The sequence below is a fragment of the Sorex araneus genome, chromosome X (genome assembly GCF_027595985.1).
Source record: "Sorex araneus isolate mSorAra2 chromosome X, mSorAra2.pri, whole genome shotgun sequence".
NCBI classification, from domain to species: domain Eukaryota; kingdom Metazoa; phylum Chordata; class Mammalia; order Eulipotyphla; family Soricidae; genus Sorex; species Sorex araneus.
Genome location: NC_073313.1, coordinates 251,959,192 through 251,976,048, shown reverse-complemented (window position 1 = coordinate 251,976,048; position 16,857 = coordinate 251,959,192). Strand labels below are relative to the sequence as shown.

Here is a 16,857-nt window from a genome sequence, read left to right as displayed (position 1 = left end):
CAGAGTGCTCCTTTGAGGGCCAGAGTGATAGCATAGTGGGCAGGGCACCCGGCCAACCTGGGTTCGATGCCCAGCACCCCATGTGGAGTGATGCCTGAGCACAGAGCTAGGAGCAACCCCTGAGCGTGGCCAGGTGTGATCCACCCACACCCACACACCCACACATACCCACACACACACAGGCACAAATGCTTTTTCTGGTCCCTAGCACACAGAGAAAACTCCCAAATATCCAACTTAGGAGTGCTCCTCAAAGACGATACCAGCCTTGGGGGCCGGAGCGATAGCACAGCGGGTAGGGCATTTGCCTTGCACGCGGCTGACCCAGGTTCTATTCCCAGCATCCCATATGGTCCCCCAAGCACTGCCAGGAGTAATTCCTGAGTGCAGAGCCAGGAGTGACCCCTGAGCATCGCCGGGTGTGACCCAAAAAGCAAAAATAAATAAATAAAAAATAAAAAGAATCCTGGACTCGATCTCAGAGTGTTCTGGGCTCTGCATCTCGCCGTCTCTACTGAGCTTCCAGTGGCTCCTGCCAGATGCCCCGGAACATTCTCCTCTGGCAGCCCGTCCCAGAGAAGGTGTTGGGGTGCTCAGCCCAGAGAGCATGCGTGCCCGCTGCAAGGCGGGAACAGGGACAAGGCCTCGGTGGCCCACCTGATGCTCGCGGGGAGAGGAGTGGGGAGGGGGGACGAGCTATAATGAATTTGCAGAATCTGGGGCGCAGGGTGGGCCTGAGCCCCACCCGAAGTGCTCCTGGTGCTGAGACCTTGGGGCCGGCCAAGCCCAGCGAGGTCAGCGGGGCAGGTGGCCGGCTGGGCCGGGAGGCGTGCAGACCCAAACAGAGGCGGGCCAGACCAAACACAGAGGCAGTGAGGGGCCTCTGGTCCCCCTCGCTGGAGTGGCCAAGGGCAGCAGGCCAGGCCTCCTGGGGCGGGGGGTGGGGAGTCGTCCCACCCTCCCCCAGTTCCGGGGGTTCGTCACAGTTCCCCGAGAGAATTCAGGGGGTCTTCTGTGAGGGAGCAGCCTCAGGTGGGGGCATGGGAAACTGAAGGGAGGAAGGACCCCGCTGGTAGCCTGGACGGCACCCCCAGTCTCCAGTCTCCCACCCCGCTCGCTCCCTTCTCTGCCCCCCCTTCCCTTCCCCTCCCCCCCCCTCGTTTGGTTTTGTTGGGGTTTTTTTGTTTTGTTTTGTTTTTCTTCGGTTTTTTCCGCTCTCTTAGGGTCCTGAGGTAACTGGGCGGTTTCTCCCCTGCAGGCTATCGGAGCCTTGGGAGACGCCCGTGTTTAGTCTCCTGAGGTGCTGAGGGGACGCTGTTTGTGCTCTGTGTGCGTAGCCAGAGAGCTGAGCATCCCGCTGCACGCGGCAGAGAGGGGCGTGAGAGTGAGCCTTAGAGAAGCCACTTGCACGCCCTGTAAGGGGAGAGCACTCGCCTTGCACTCGGCCGACCCGAGTTCGATCCCCGGCACCCCCTCCTAAGGTCCCGCCCAAGCCCCAGCAGGAGTCCTCCCTCAGTGTGGACTCAGGAACAAGCCCTGAGCACTGCTGGGTGTGGCCCCAGAACAACAACAACAACAACAACAAAAGCAAAAGACAAAATAGGTCCCATGGGCTTCAGGACCAAGTGCCCCTTAGGAGACCAAGAGCGGGGAGGGTGGGGGGGGTGGAGCGATAGCACAGCAGGGAGGGCGTTTGCCTTGCACACAGCCAACCCGGGTTCAATCCCCGGCATCCCACATGGTCCCCTGAGCACCGCCAGGAGTAATTCCTGAGTGCAGAGCCGGGAGTAACCCCTGAGCATCGCCGGGTATGACCCTCCCCCCAAATAAAAGGGCGTGGGGCTATGGGGGGGGGCCGTGAGCTCCCCGGGCTGGGCTTTGCCTGTCTCCCAAATCAGAAGCCGAGGGAGCGAGTGGCACAAACCCAAGCTTCTCTGTCCTGCCCAGGGCCGTGTGAGACGGGGGTTTCCCAAGGGAAGGGACAGGCTTCTGGGCCTCCCCTCCCCACTCCTCTCACCTGCTTCCCCCCAACTCTGTGACGCTGCCGCTGTTGGTGGCCATGCTGCCCGTGTCGCGCCCTGGAGCCCCCTTAATTATGATCCTCCGTTGCCTGAGGTCCACATCCAGGTGTTTCTCCCCCTTTTCCCACCATGGCCTCCTTCTGACCTTGTTTCTGCCCTGCCCCCCTCCCGCCACCTTCCCTGTCCTACTGAGTGTCCTCCCCCCCAGTCTTATGCTGTTTCCCTCACTTCCACAGAAGCGATTTTCACCTGTGACCCCCTTGGGACATCCTGGAGAGTCACAGGGGGTCATGTGGCCCTTGGGTGAGAATTGCTGTTCGAGGCCCCCAATACAATACAAAGCTTAAAAAAGCTTGGGGGTTCTTTTCCTTTTGTTTGTTTGTTTGTTTGGCTTTTGGGGCCAGAGATGCTCAGGGGTTACTCCGGGCTCTGCATTCAGGAGTTACTCCTCACATGCTCAGGGATGCCGGGAATCTAACCTAGGGCGGCTGTGTGCAAGGCAAGCGCCCTGCCCGCTGTACTGTCTCTTGTGTCTACTTCTCTTTTGCTTTGAGGGCGGGGTGCAGGGCAGGACGTTGGGCCACAACCCAGGTGTGCTGTTGGGGCTATTTCTGACTCTGTGACACTTCTGAATCCAGGGGTGCCTGCACCCCAACCCTGAAGTTTCTTTCTTTCCTTCTTTCTTCCTCCTCCTCTTCTTCCTCCTTCTCCTTCTCCTCCTCCTCTTCTTCCTCCTCCTCCTCCTCCTCCTCCTCCTCCTCTTCTTCTTCTTCTTCTTCTTCTTCTTCTTCTTCTTCTTCCTCTTCTTCTTCCTCTTCTTCTTCTTCTTCTTCCTCTTCTTCTTCCTCTTCTTCTTCCTCTTCTTCTCCTTCTTCTCCTTCTTCTCCTTCTCCTCCTCCTCCTCCTCCTCCTCCTCCTCCTCCTCCTCCTCCTCCTCCTCCTCCTTCTTCTTTTTTTTCTTCTTCTTCTTCCTCTCCCTCCTCCTCCTCCACCTCTTCCTCCTCCTCCTCCTCTGCCTCCTCTTTCTCCTCTTTGTGGACTATACTCAGTGATGCTCAGGAGTCACTCCTTGCTCTACACTCAGAAATAACTCCTAACAGTGCTCAGGGGACCATGTGGGATGCTGGGGACCAAACCCCGGTTGGCTACATGCAAGACAGCATCCTCCCTGCCATGCTCTTCTCCAGTCCCTCTCCCCTTTCTCTCTGAGTCTCATTCCTGGCAGGGCTCGGGATACCACCTCTGATGCCAGGGATTGAGCCCCCTGAGCTGCAGGGTCCCCCCTCTCCTCTCAGACCCTTCTGCTTCCAGAGTTGGGCCTGGTCTGTGAACCAGAGCTCATTGCAGCAATCATCGACTTAAGGGTTTTAATTGAGGTTTGGGGGAGGTCACCCCTCGCCTTATCCCCTGCACACCCTCCAGCAGCAGTCCTGTTGCTGACACCTGCAAGTTCAAATACCTTCAGAACCTGAGCCCCTCAGCGCCTCTGCCGCAGCCGCCTGGCCCTTGGAGCCACCCGGTTACTGGAGCTGCCTCTGACCCTTCTCCTCTCCTGCATCACAGGAATCACTGTCACTCTCACTGTCATCCCATCGTTCATCTATTTGCTCAAGCGGGCACCAGGAATGTCTCCATGGTGAGACTTATTGTTAGTGTTTTTGGCATATCCAATATGCCACGGGTAGTTTGCCAGGCTCTGCCGTGCGGGCGAGATACTCTTGGTAGCTTGCCGGGCTCTCCGAGAGGGACAGAGGAATTGAACCTGGGTCGGCCACATGCAAGGCAAACACGCTACCTGCTGTGCTCTCACTCAAGCCCAAAAGAATCACTAAAAAAATGGAAATTGGGAGCTGGAGGGATGATAGCACAGCAGGAAGGGCACTTGCCTTGCATGCAGCCCACCCAGATTTGATCCCCAGAACCCCATGTGGTCCCCCCACCCCCACCAGGGCTGGTCCCTGAGTATAGAGCGAAGAGTAAGCCCTGAGCACTGTCGAGAGTGGCACCAAAACAGCAACAGTGGAAAGAAACTGGAAATCCGGGACCAGAGTGATAGTCTGGGAGTTAAGGTGCTCGCCTCGGCACCTTAACGGTTGGAACCCTGGCACCACATGCAGTCCCCTGAGCACTGCCAGACGTGGCCCCTGAGCTCACCTGGATATCCCCAAACCCCCACCAACACCCCCCAAAAGGAAAACAAAATAACCAACATGAATAAATCAGGTGTCGGAGATAGTCCCGGGCTAAGGCACGTGCTCTGCGGTGGGCCAGCCCTAATCAGGGCCGGACGCTACATGACCGGACACGGTTCCTGAGCACTCCCTGCCCACGTCACCCAAGCAGCATGTCCCCTTCCCGCCTGCACACAGAACTGCCAGCCTGGCTGGCCGAGAATTGCCGGGAGAGGCCTCGGGGCCCCCTAAGTGCCACCTGGAGGGCCCCCCTCAAAATATCAGGAGTCAGGGGCCTGGGCGGCCACTCGAAGGGGTGCAGCATGTGCTTCCCCCAGGGAGACCCCAAGTCCAAGCCTTCCCCCCAGCACTGCCAGGCAGCACCCGGGTGATTCTGGGGAGCCCAAATGGTGACCTGGACCATGTCGTGCTTCCTCGGCCTCAGTGGCTCCCCGTCTTACAACAACGTCGCTTCCTTCACAGTTTCGAACAAACCCACAGGCTCAGAGCTACTACCATGCCTCCTTTCCTGAACCCACCCAAATTGGGAGTCTTTGCTTGTTTTTGTTGTGGGGACACACCCAGCTGTGTTTTTGTTTTTTTTTTTCCCTGACTCTGCACTCAGGAATCCTCCCGGCGGTGCAGGGGACCATATGGGATGCCAGGGAGTAAACCCAGGTTGGCTGCGTGCAGGGCAAGTGCCCAGCCTGCTGTACATCACTCCAGTGCCCGGAATTGGGATGCTTGTAAGAGAAAGGGGGAGGCCAGTTACCAAACACCAACAAGCTGGCAGCCCAGAGCTCTCACCCTCGCCCACCTAGGTCCCACCACTCCGTTCCATTCTTTTTTTTTTTTTAATAAATAAACCTCTCTGGCTTTATTTTATTTTATTTTTGGGCTGGAGCGATAGCACAGTGGTTGGGCTTTCGCCTTTCATGCGGCCAACCCGTGTTTGATTCCTCCGCCCCTCTCGGAGAGCCCGGCAAGCTACCGAGAGTATGAAGCCCGCATGGCAGAGCCTGGCAAGCTACCTGTGCATATTGGATATGCCAAAGACAGTAACAATAAGTCTCTCAATGAGAGACGTTACTGGTGCCCGCTCGAACAAATCGATGAGCAACGGGATGACAGTATCAGTATCAGTATCAGTATTTTATTTTTGGGTCACACCCAGCATTGTTCAGGGGTTACTCCTGGCTCTGCACTCAGGAATTACTCTTGGCGGTGCTTGGGGGACCATATGGGATGCTGGGGATTGAACTCAGGTCTGCCGCTTGCAAGGCAAACGCCCTCCCCACTGTGCTATCACTCCAGCCCCTCAGTTCCATTCTTGCAGAAGAAACGTCACCCTCTCAATTCTCTGTTTAAAATTGTGGGGCGGTCAGCAGGTGGGCTGCTTGCCCTGCATGCAGCCGACCTGGGCTTAATTCCCAGTACCCCAAACCCCACCAGGAGTAATCCCTGAGTGCAGAGTCAGAAGTAAACCCTGTGTACCGCTGGATGTGGCCCAAAAACCAAGGGGGGAAAATTTGATTGAAAAGATGAGGGACTGGAGCGATAGTACAGCGGGTAGGCATTTGCCCTGCACACAACATGGCTGATCCAGGTTCAATTCCCAGCATCCCACATGGTCCCCTGAGCATCGCCAGGAGTAATTCCTGAGTGCATGAGCCAGGAGTAACCCCTGTGCATCACCAGGTGTGACCCAAAAAGAAAAAGGAAAAGAAAAGATAGAATAGCAGTTTAGGTACTAAAGAGATGCCTCAAGGGACTGGGGTGCAGCCTTCGAATGTGGGAATCCCGGGTTCCATCCCTGGCACCACGTAGTCCCCCGAGCAGTGAGCTTGAAGTATCCCTTGAGCATCACTAGGTGTGATCCCCTGAAAAAGGAAACATCGCAATCTCCCTCCCCAGACTTCTGGTGCGTGTACTCACTGCTCTTCCACAGTGCTCTTGCCAGCTCTCAGAAATTTTTCATAATCTCTATTTTTGGATCCATACCCAGCTGTGCTCAGGACTACTCCCAGCTCTGTGCTCAGGGTTTGTTCCCATTGGTGGTTACCTGGGGGATAGTGTGGTGTTGGGGGCGGAACCCGGGCCTTCTGCACACCAAGCCGGGCCCGAGTCTGCTAATCTGTCTCTCTGGTCCTGAGAGTCTTATACCAGAGCTGGTTCTCCCCAGGCTAGAGGAGAAGAGGGGATTTGCTCTAATTTCCTTTGTTCAGCGCACTAGACTCCCAGCATCTAAACCATCTGTATCACTGTCCACAGCCAGTCAGAAATGTTCAGCATTGGGGCTGGAGCGATAGCACAGCGGGGAGGGCGTTTGCCTTGCACGCAGTCGACCCGGGTTCGATTCCCAGCATCCCATATGGTACCCCAAACACCACCAGGAATAATTCCTGAAGTGCAGAGCCAGGAGTAAAACCCCTGAGCATCGCTGGGTGGGATGCAAAAAAAAAAAAAGTTCAACATTTTTGGGGTGGGGTCTAGGGAAAGCCTTTCTCCCTGGAGTTTTCCTTCCTACGCCATTTTATTTTCTTGTTTCTATTAACTTTGGTGGCCCTTTGGCAGTTTGTGGCCTTGATAAGAGTTTTCTGATGTGCTGTTAGCTGCGGGGGGTCAGGGGGCTAATGATGAAGGTGCTCGGGTGTCCCCCACCTGAGACGTGGGCTCCCCAGGAGGCCCTGTGTCTGCAGCGCCTACCAGCATTCACAGAGCGGGGGGTGGCACGAGAGGACACGGGAAGTGGCCCCCCCAGGGGAGTCACGCTGCAGGGGGCTGCCCTGGCCAGGGTGATGGTGTAACAGTCCATGTCAGGGACTTGAGGGTGCTCCGAGGGTAGGTACCAGAACAAAAGAGGGAAAGTCTGAGAGGTCTTGGGGTGTCTCCTTTCTCTGGGTCGGTCCCGTCTGTTGCCTCTGTCTGTGGTTCCAGCGGGGGGCAGCGGGGGGGGGGTAGCCTAGCAGGGTACCATCCGGATCGGGGAGCAGAAGTCCGTCTGGACCATTTGAGTAAGGGGTTCTGTTGGTTTGGTCTGTCTGGGGGGATTGCTTTTGTTTGGGGGCCGCACCCAGTGGTGCTTAGGGCTGCTCCCTGCTCAGTGCTCAGGGATCACTCTCGGAGGTTCTTGGAGGGGCACTCGTTGCCTGGGGTGGACCCTCAGCCCACAGGAGTGGGTGTCGCCCACAGAGAGGGGTGTGTTGCCCCGTGGGACGGGGTTGGGAGGCAGTAGGGAAGCCAGATTGCTGCCTGGGAGTTCCAATCACTTGCGTTTTCCTAAAGCTTCTGACCCACCGGCCAGAGAGCAGAGGCCAAAGTCCCAGCACATCAGGGGCCAGGAGAGACCCTCAGTGCTCGTGGCTGTTGAAAAGCCACCGGCACGTTCAGACAGTCATGAGAGGGTCCTCAGAGCCCAGGTCAGTGTGGCAGAACACCCTCCTCACCCCTGCATCCTCAAAGTTGCAACTTCTTCTTTTGTTATTTTTATTTTTTTGGCTTTTTGGGTCACAGCAGTGCTCAGCGCTTACTCTTGGCTCAGTGCTCAGGAATCATACCTGGTAGGGTTCAGGGGACCATATGGGGTTCCAAGGATCAAACCCAGGTCAGGCGATGCTCAGGGGTTACTCCTGATTCTGCACTCAGGAAGTGCTCCTGGCAGTGCTTGGGGGACCATACAGGATGCTGGAAATTGAACCCCGGTCAACCATATGCAAGGCAAACGCCCTCCCCACTGACTCCTGGCACTGTGCTCAGGGATCACTCCTGGCAGGGCCCAGGGGTCCCTTGCACACAGCTGACCTGGGGATCGAACTCAGGTCAGCTGTGTGCAAGGCAAAAGCCTCCCCTGCTGTACTGCCTCTCAGCCTCTCCCCTTTTGCTTTTGTTTGCGGTGGGGGAGCCACACCCAGCAGTATTCAGAGCTTCCTCCTGGCTCTGTGCTCATGAATCGCTCTTGGTGGTGCTCAGGGGACCATACAGGATGCCGGGGAGGGAACCCAGTTGGTCGCGTGCAGGACAGGCGACCTCCCAGCTATGCTGTCACCCCGGCCCCTTGCCTCTTTTCTTCACTGACCAATCATTGGTGTCCAGGCGTGAGGCCCTTCGGGGAGGGCAGCTTCATGCCCCTCGGATTGTGACCTGGTTCCCACCCCTGTCAGGAAAATCGTCATCAGTGCAGCTCGGGGCCATGTAGGGGAGAGGGTTCCCCGCCCCAGGGCGCCCCTTTGGAAGAAGGAAACACGTGTGGGGTCCGTGAGTGCAGAGCCACACGCTTAGGGGCGGCTGGGGGCCGGGGCCGGCTGCCTTTCAGGGACCCCTCTGCGGCATCCTTGCTGCCAGCTTTCTCTCAGCTGCAGCTTCTCGAGAGCGTCCTGGGGTCGATGCCAGTGCTGCCGGGGGGCGGGGGGGTCCTTTCTCTGAGGGTTCAGCCTGACCGGTGTCCCTGGCTGCTCTTCCCGACAGAAGCTCCCAGAGGCCTGCAGCATTGGGGACGGGAGGCCCTTTGTCGAGAATCTGCAGGGCCTGTATGTGGCAGTCGCCCAACGAGAGGTCCAGGGGGCACTGAAGCCCGAAGATGCAGGTGAGTGACTCCCTGGCATCGGGTCAGGGACCCGGAGGGAGGAGGCTGGAATTGGAGAGGGGGGAGGTCTAGGTTTGTGGTCCTCATGGTCTGGGAGTATCACTGTAGCACTGTCACCCGTTGCTCATCGATTTGCTCAAGCGGGCACCAGTGACGTCTGCATTGTGAGACTTGTTGTTACTGTTTTTGGCATATCGAGTACGCCACGGGGAGCTTGCCAGGCTCTGCCGTGCAGGTGGGATACTCTCGGTAGCTTGCCGGGTTCTCCGAGAGGGACGGAGGAATCGAACCCAGGTCGGCCGTGTGCAAGGCAAACGCCCTACCCGCTGTGCTGTCACTCCAGTCCGGTCTGGGAGTAACTGAAAACGGTTCTGGTAGTGCGGAGGGCCGGACACTTGCCATGCGGGTTCGACCCCCGCCCCCCCCCCCGCACTGCAGGAGTGGTTCCCGAGTGCTGAGTTGGGAGTGACCCCCGAGTATCCCTGGGAGTTTGGGGTGCCCCCACCGCTCCACCATAAAGGGAAAGAAAACATTGTCCTTAGCCCTGAACCAAGAGTCCCTCAACTCCCATGTGACTGCCAGGCGAGCCCGTGAGGCTCCAGAACGTTCCGTCATTCCCAGCAGTTCCCTCCGAACCACGTGAGGTGCCGACTCGAATGAGCTGGAGAATCTGAGCTGCCTGAGGGCAGCAGCTATGGCCGGAGAGGCCAGGGCGAGAGTCCAGCCTGCGGGCCCGTGCGAGAGAGTGGAGTCCGCCCGCATGCCAGTGTGCTGGCGAGCAGAGACCCTCCCCATGACCGCCTTCCCCCCACCTTTCTGGTTTCAGAAACGACTCCTGGCAGCCCCTCCTGGCAGGGAACTGACGGTGAGCTTCCGAAGCCCCCCGAAGAGCCAGACTGCACACCCGCACCGCCCCCCACCCCTAGGGAGGAGCCCACGGTGAGTTGAGGGCCGTTGGGAGTGGTCGGGGTCCCACACCTGGACACCCCCCCACCCCCACCCCCACCCCCACCCTCACCCCCACCAGCTGCCCGCTCAGTGTCGAAGGCTGACCTGTGCCCAGCCTCCAGACTGGGTGGAGAAGTCCCCCCTCTTCCCCTGCCTGCACCCCCCCCCCCCGCAGACCGTCCAGGGGGTTGGTTGTGGAGGGGTGGGGGTCCCGCCTAACTGAGCTGGGCCTGCCCACCCTGCTGACTTGGCTCCCTCATGGTCCCAGGGAACGTCGTCGGGGGCCCCGGCGCAGAGACCTCAGCTGTCAAAGGCCAAGAGGAAGAAACTCCGGGGACTCTTCAGTTAGCGCGTCCCGCCTCGGCGGCCGAGGCCAAGCCTGGAGGACGGGTCTCCCCGAGTCCCGGGCAGGGGCCGCGGGGGGCCGGCGTGGAGACACAGGCGGCAGCCAGTCTGCAGCGGTCCCCAAGGCGCCTCTCTTTCAGGTGGCAGGGGCGGGTCGTTTCTCCAGACCCGGGACCCAGCCCTGGGCGCTGGTCACGTAGGCCAGGCCAGCCGAAGGGCAGCGCTCAGGCAGCCTGGAGTGCGTCCGTCCATGGGGTCCTGAGCCTTGCCACGCCCCCCGCCCCCAGCCCCCGCCCCCAGCCCCAGCCCCCTCTTTAACGAGGAATTAAAAACACGCATGCACCCTCCTGCGGTAGACATCACTTGGTCCGAGGCGCCCACCCCTCCCGCTTCACTGTGCCGGCTCCCACCCTGCTGTGCCCTCTGGAGGCCCTGGAGACCCCTGGTCCCTTGTGGCACCCCTTCTCCAGCTTCCAGCTTCTCCCCCAATCCCGCAGCAGCTTACATCCCGGGAACTGAGATTTCCCACAGCGTCCCGCTTGGCACGTCCACTCTGGGCCACTGCTCCCCTCTGCCCAGCTCCGGGCATGGATTTGCTCATTTCCTCTTTGCTTCCACCAAAGATGACATCAGAGGGGCCAGAGCAATAGTACAGCAGGTAGGGCGTTTGCTTTTTGGGTCACACCCAGCAATGCACAGGGGTTAAAACTCCTGGCTCTGCACTCAGGAATAACTCCTGGCGGGTGCTCGGGGGACCATGTGGGATGCTGGGAATTGAACCCGGGTTGGCTGCGTGCAAGGCAAATGCCCTACCTGCTGTACTGTCCCTCCAGCCCCCAGGTAGGGCGTTTGCCTTGCACACGTCTGCCTTGCATGCGGATGCTGGGTTCGATCCCCGGCATCCCTTATGGTCCCCCAAGCACCGCCAGGAATAAGTCCTGAGCACAGAGCCTGGAGTAAGCCCCTCCTTTGGGGGGTGGCCCAAAATCCTAAAGGCCAAAAAAAGTTGTGACTGGAATTGTGAGGGGCTCCAAGTTTCTGGCTCCCAGGGACTTTCCCACCCACCAAGGCAAAAAAAAAAAGAAAAGAAATTTTGCTTTCCTCCGTCCTTTGCTCTATTTCAAATAGCAGATTGATGGGAAGGAGGCAGGGCCCATGAACAGGAAGTGGCTCCAGAAATTCCCCAGGACCAGAGGGCCTGCACGGAGGGTCAGGGCGGAGTGTGGGACAGGGGAAAGGTAAGGGTCCCCCCCCCAGAGCCCCAGAAAGTCAGTTCCTGACCAGCCAAACCGCAGCTAGTGGACCAGGACCCACCAAGTTCCCCCTGCAACTCTGCTAGGTGAGTGAGGCCCTCTGCAGGTTTCCCTCAGGAGACGGGGAGGAAAGGAGAACCCAGGTGTTCTTGGGGGGCTGGTGTGGGTAGAAGACGGGGGTGGGCAGAACCTCCCCGGGTTTAGATCATTACAAGGGCGAGGCACCTCTGGCTCTCCGTCCTCTCTCGCCAGCAATGGGGTGGCAAGGTGGTTCTGACCTCCCTCCTGGGGAGCAGGGGAACCGTGAGGATTAGCATCTCACCCATAACAAGGTGTTTTATGGCTGTAAGGACCACAGGTGCTGACCGGGGGCTCGGCAGGCCATGCCCAGCCCGTGCCAAGGCCCTGGGGCTTTATCCCTGCGTGGCCGTGGGAATGCCCCCCAGTGAATCCAAGAAAGAACACCAGGAGTAGACAGCGAACTTGACTCTGGCAGATAAGCTTCGGGAGAGCCAGGCACTCGGTCACCAGGAAGAGGCATCCTGAAGTGACGGAGGGACTTAGCAAAGGCCGAGGGCCGCTGAGTAGCAGCTGGGGGGGAGGGCAGAGTGCTGAGTTCTTTGCTGCATTATTAGGGTTTTTTTTTTTTTTGAAGGGGGACTTATGGGGACTCGGGACCCAGACCCAGCAGTGCTCAGGGGCTGTTTCTGGCTCTGGGCTCAGAGATCATGCCGGGTGGGGCTCAGGGACCCTGTGCAGTGCTAGGGATTGAACCCGGGTTGACCATGTGCCAGGCGAGTGCTCTGCCCCCTGGCGCTGTCTCTCCAGCTTCCTGACCGGGGGTCCTCGGGAGGACTGTCAGGCCGAATGAGTCAGCCTCCTCTTGGGGGGGGGTCCTCACTCGCCCTCTCTCCACCCACAGGGCACCCCCACCATAGCGACCACTGGGACGCCCACCGAACCGCTCATCAGGGTGGGCACTTGGGTGGCCCAATTCTCCTGGCTGGCTCCCGGGCCAGAGGGCACCCCCAAAAGGAAGGACCGGGGCAAGCTAGGAGGAAGCACAGCCCCTCAGACTGGAGAACCCCCCACTCCCATCTCCAGTCTGGGGGCTGGCAGTGGGGAGAGGAATCGAGGGCTTGAGAGTCCCCCTGGGTCGAGGCTTAAAATCCCGTAGGCACCACTTTTATCATGGTTCCAAGAGAAAGTGACTTTGGGGGTTTGTTTTGGTTTGGGGGGCCTGGAGTGATCCCAGGGGTGATCCCTGGAGTAACCCTAGGGTTGATCCCAGGAGTGATCCCAGAGGTGATCCCTGGAATGATCCCAGGAGTGATCCCTGGAATGATCCCAGGAGTGATCCCTGGAATGATCCCAGGAGTGATCCAAGGGATGATCCCTGGAGTGACCCTAGGGTTGATCCCAGAGTTGATCTCCGGGGTGATCGCTGAGGTGATCCTAGAGGTGATCCCTGGAGTGATCCCAGGGGTGATTCCTGGAGTGACCCTAGCGTTGATCCCAGGGTTGATCTCTGGGGTGATCGCTGAGGTGATCCTAGAGGTGATCACTGGAGTGATCCCAGGGGTGATCTTTAGGGTGATTCCTGGAGTGATCCCAGTGGTGATTCCTGGAGTGATCCCTGGAGTGATCCCAGGAGTGATCTCAGGGATGTCCCTGGAGTGATCCCTGAGCACAGAGGCCAGGAGTAAGCTCTGAGCACCATGGGGTATGGCCCAAACGTCAAAAAAGGGAAACCAGAGTGTTTGCCTAATGACCTCCCCGGCCACCCCTTTTACCCCCAGGGGTTACCCCTGAAGCATCCCGGAGAAGCAGCCCTCAGTGCCCTTTCTCGGGCCCTAAATCCCAGACCCACGCCCCACCCCCTCCGCCCCCAGCCCCCAAAGCTCCAGGCGGTGGGTGAGAAGCTTTCATCAGGGCAACTCCAGGGAAATCCCTGGCTTGACAAATTGGCCTGGCCGGCTGCATCCCCGCCCTGCCCCCTGGCTGGGCCCCTCCCCAGGCCCCCAGCCCGGCCCAGCCCCCACCCCCCCATGCACATAAAAGGGTCGAATTCTCGTGGCTGCTCCATAAATTTTATTCCGTAAATATTAGTTTTCCCTGTGTTTAATAAAGCCGTGGCCCACCCCTCCCGCCTGCCCGCCCGCTCCCCGGGGCCGGGGCTGGGGCCAGGGCTGGCTGGTGGGAGAAGGGACTCTTTCAATTGCTTTGGAGTATTTTTAGAAAAAAAAATAATATAAGGTGGTTTTCCCCGAGCCAGCCAGCAAACCAGGAGCAGGAGCGGGGACCTCGAGGAAGTCCCTGCGCAGCCTGGCTTAAAAAGTAGAGAAACAGCGCCACCTAGGTCGCCGGGCCGGCCCGCCTGCCGCCCGCTCCCCTCCCCTCCCCTCCCCCACGCCCCCGGGGCCAGGCGGCTCTGCCGCTTGCTCGCTCGGGGTGCTGGGCGCTGGGCACTCCCGCTGGGCAGCCCCTCCTCAGGCTGCTCAGGAAGGCAGAGCCCCGCCGGATCCTGGAAATTCCCACCAGGAGCCTTCTTTCTATCGCCTCTGCCCGGGTTCCAGATCACGGACGGGGAAGCCGAGTGCTGCATGAGGGAGGAAGGCACTGCCTGAGGCGGCCGTGTTCCCACCACGCCCCAGGGCGCCAGCGCTGGCTTCCTTGGGCATAGAAGGTGGCCGGGAAGGATCAGCCCCTGGAGGAAGCTGTCAGACAGAGGATCTTGCTGGGGGCTGCTGTAGCCCTGGGCCCTGGCTACTCTGGGGGGCTACTCCGGGCGCTTCAGACCCGCCTGTCTTCCTTGTGGGGAGAAAGAGAAGAAGGGGACCCTGAGCAGAGCTCAGGCGGCCAGGGGGTCACCCCCAGGGACACCAGTCAGGCCGGTCAGTGTGGCCTTGTTCAGGGGCGGTGCCTGAGCGGCCCTGTGGCTCCAGGGGTCGGATTCGGGGCCTTGCCCGCACCAGGCCCTGGGCTCTGTGTCCAGCTCCAGCCCTGTGGCTGCTTTACCCACTCAGGGGGTCCAGGGAGGCGGCCCCTCCTTCTGTTCCTCTTCATGTCCACCTCCTGGTGCCCATAGCCCTGCCCTGCCCCCTTCTCCCGGCCCGCCGGGAGGGACACAGGGGCCCATGTCCATAGGGCGTCAGGCACAGGGTTCGGGGTTGAGGCCTGGTCTTGACCAATCACTCATACTCTTCCTCAGTTTCTCCTGTTTACAGAACTAGGTTTGCTCCTGAGAGCTCAGAGTTGTGGCGGGGGGGGGGGGTTACTGGAAATCTGAGCGCCGCCCCCCGCCCCCGAAGGCAATAGGGTCGCTCCTCTCTTCTGCTCCTACCCCCTCCCTCTGTGCAGTGCTCGCTACACATCTTTTTCTTGTGTTCGGTTACTTCCACCCCCAAAGAACAGGGTGGCGTTGACGCCTGCCTCGGAGAGCGGCCAGGGCAGGCGCGGCCTGCGGCTCACTGGCCTGCGGCTCACTGGGTCTGGCCTTCCCCGGGGATGTGCGTTTTTTTTTGTCTGACCTCTGCCCTAAAGTCTCTCCTCTCGGCGAATCCTCCCGAGGAAGAAGCTGTTCGGGAGGCGTGAGTGGCGCTGGGCAAGACACCACGGCAGCCACCGGGTTCCGAGGGGCCGAGCTTCGAGTCCGAGGCCTCGACCCCAGCCCAGTAGCCTCAGGGGACTCCCAGAATTATGGCGCCCCCCAAAGGAACAAAGAGAGGTGCTGAGCGATAGGACAGCGGGGTCGGGCACTTGCCCCGTGCGCGGCTAACCCGGGTTCCATCGACGGCTCCCCGAGTGGATCCCTGAGCACAGAGCCAGGATGAGCCCTGAGCACCACCTGGTGTGGCCCCCTGAAGAGAAATAAAATAAAATGGATACATCGAAAAGGAGCAACAGTTTCCATGGAGAGGATAAGGCCGTAGCAAAGCCGCAGGGAGTGCAGGCGAGAAGAGCGAGAGAAGAGCACATGTGAGCACTCCGGGGACGGGCTCTGTGACCGCCCTGGCTGTCCAGGCCAGGGCATGCTGGCCAGAGGCTCCATGTCGCTCTTTTTCTCTCTTGAGCAGAACCACGCAGGGCTTGAGGTCACTTGTCTGCAGGAGGGTGATGGAGGGAACCCTGGGCTGCTTGCAACGCCCATGCCTCGAGCGCTCCATCCCAGAACCTTCCGTGAAAAACTTGGCAGCTCTGTGGTGGCCCCCGAGGGTCCCCCCCGCCGGGATTCTAGGGGGAGGCGTCTCACGTGGTCACCTTAGTACCCGAGAGGTGCCTGGGCAGCCAGTGCTGTGCCCTAGACAAGTCTTGGCGGCTCCTCGAAGCCCGCCCACACCCCCGTTCCCCTCACCCCCACCTCCTGGAGTCAATAGTCTGGGATGCACCCCAGCACCAACTCGCCTGGGTTCCTCAGAGCCCGAGCCAGCCTCGGGGGAACCCAGGAGCCGCCCTGGAAGGACTCCAGGGCCTGGGGAGCACTCAGCCTTTGAGTCACCCGGGAAGGCTGGGCCCGAGTTGGCTGTCCTGCCGGGCCCGAGGCCAGAAGTCACAGGAGCGTGCAGTACCGACCGCTCTCTTCCTTCCGCCCAAACCCGGAGCCGGTGAGCATGGGGGAGTGGGGGCCGGGGGGCTTGCCGGGAGCCCCTTGAGAAACCTGGGTGTTGTATTTACCTTTGCACGTTGGCAGCTGGGAAGGGGAAGCCCGACGCAGCTCCGCATTGTTGTCTAACTCGGTTAATCAGACCCTATGATCCTACTGTGGAAATATTGGGCCTCACTCAAAACAATAGAGACCGAGAATATTGTGGTTAAATTTCAACCAGCTGCCTCCCTGGCCTGTTTGCCTAACCCCTACCCCCCTCTCCCGGGCCAGAGTCCTCCTCGCTTTATGGACCCCTGATAGGATCGACAGGCGGTCAGGAATGGGAGACAGGAGCGGGGAGGAGGGGAATCCTCTAGAATGGCACGCTCTCCTGCTTCCCCATGCCACCCCCAGCCCGCCAGGAGGCCGAGAAGGCACCGGAGCTGGTGGGCAAGGCTCCTCCGTTCCCCCAGGCCCGGGGGTGTCTCTGTCCAGGGCACCTCTGGAGCCCCGAGTCGTGGAGAGTGGCGGGTGGGGGGGGAAGAGAGCCCCATTCCGAGGCAGAGAAAGGGTGTCGCCCGATAAGAAGGAACGAGATTCCTTTCGTTTATTATTGCTGCCTTGTCCTGGCAAGGCACCAGGCAATACCAGTTGGGCCCATGTCACTTATGGGAGGAACAGGAAGAGACTCAGCTTGGGTGCAGGTGAGTTGGTCATAAAGATTTCTGTGTCGTTGGTAACCCGATAGGACAGTCACATAAATAATAATCCTCTGATGATGTATGCAGGTGAGCCTGATAGCCCAGCCCGGCCGTGGCCAGCCGGCTGCTCTCTTGAACGGGAGAGCCCGTTCCTGCAGAGAAAAGCGTGGCAGGGTGCTTTATGGAACGAGTTAAAGCAGGACCCAGGGAAGGAGAAAACCAGGCAATGATGATTTGAATCAAGGAGGGGT

At 59.6% G+C, this 16,857-nt stretch overlaps 1 protein-coding gene across 1 annotated transcript in view; it reads left to right on the top strand.

The window, feature by feature from the left end:
• NHEJ1 (non-homologous end joining factor 1) overlaps window positions 1-14,788 on the top strand; it is a 119,697-nt gene extending 104,909 nt beyond the window's left edge. The window contains exons 6-8 of the mRNA XM_055123209.1: window positions 8,657-8,774; window positions 9,601-9,713; window positions 9,991-14,788. Of these exons, the coding sequence (XP_054979184.1) occupies window positions 8,657-8,774; window positions 9,601-9,713; window positions 9,991-10,071 (312 nt within the window). The 3' untranslated portion in view covers window positions 10,072-14,788. The remainder of the gene's footprint in view (window positions 1-8,656; window positions 8,775-9,600; window positions 9,714-9,990) is intronic.
• Window positions 14,789-16,857: the final 2,069 nt, after the last annotated feature.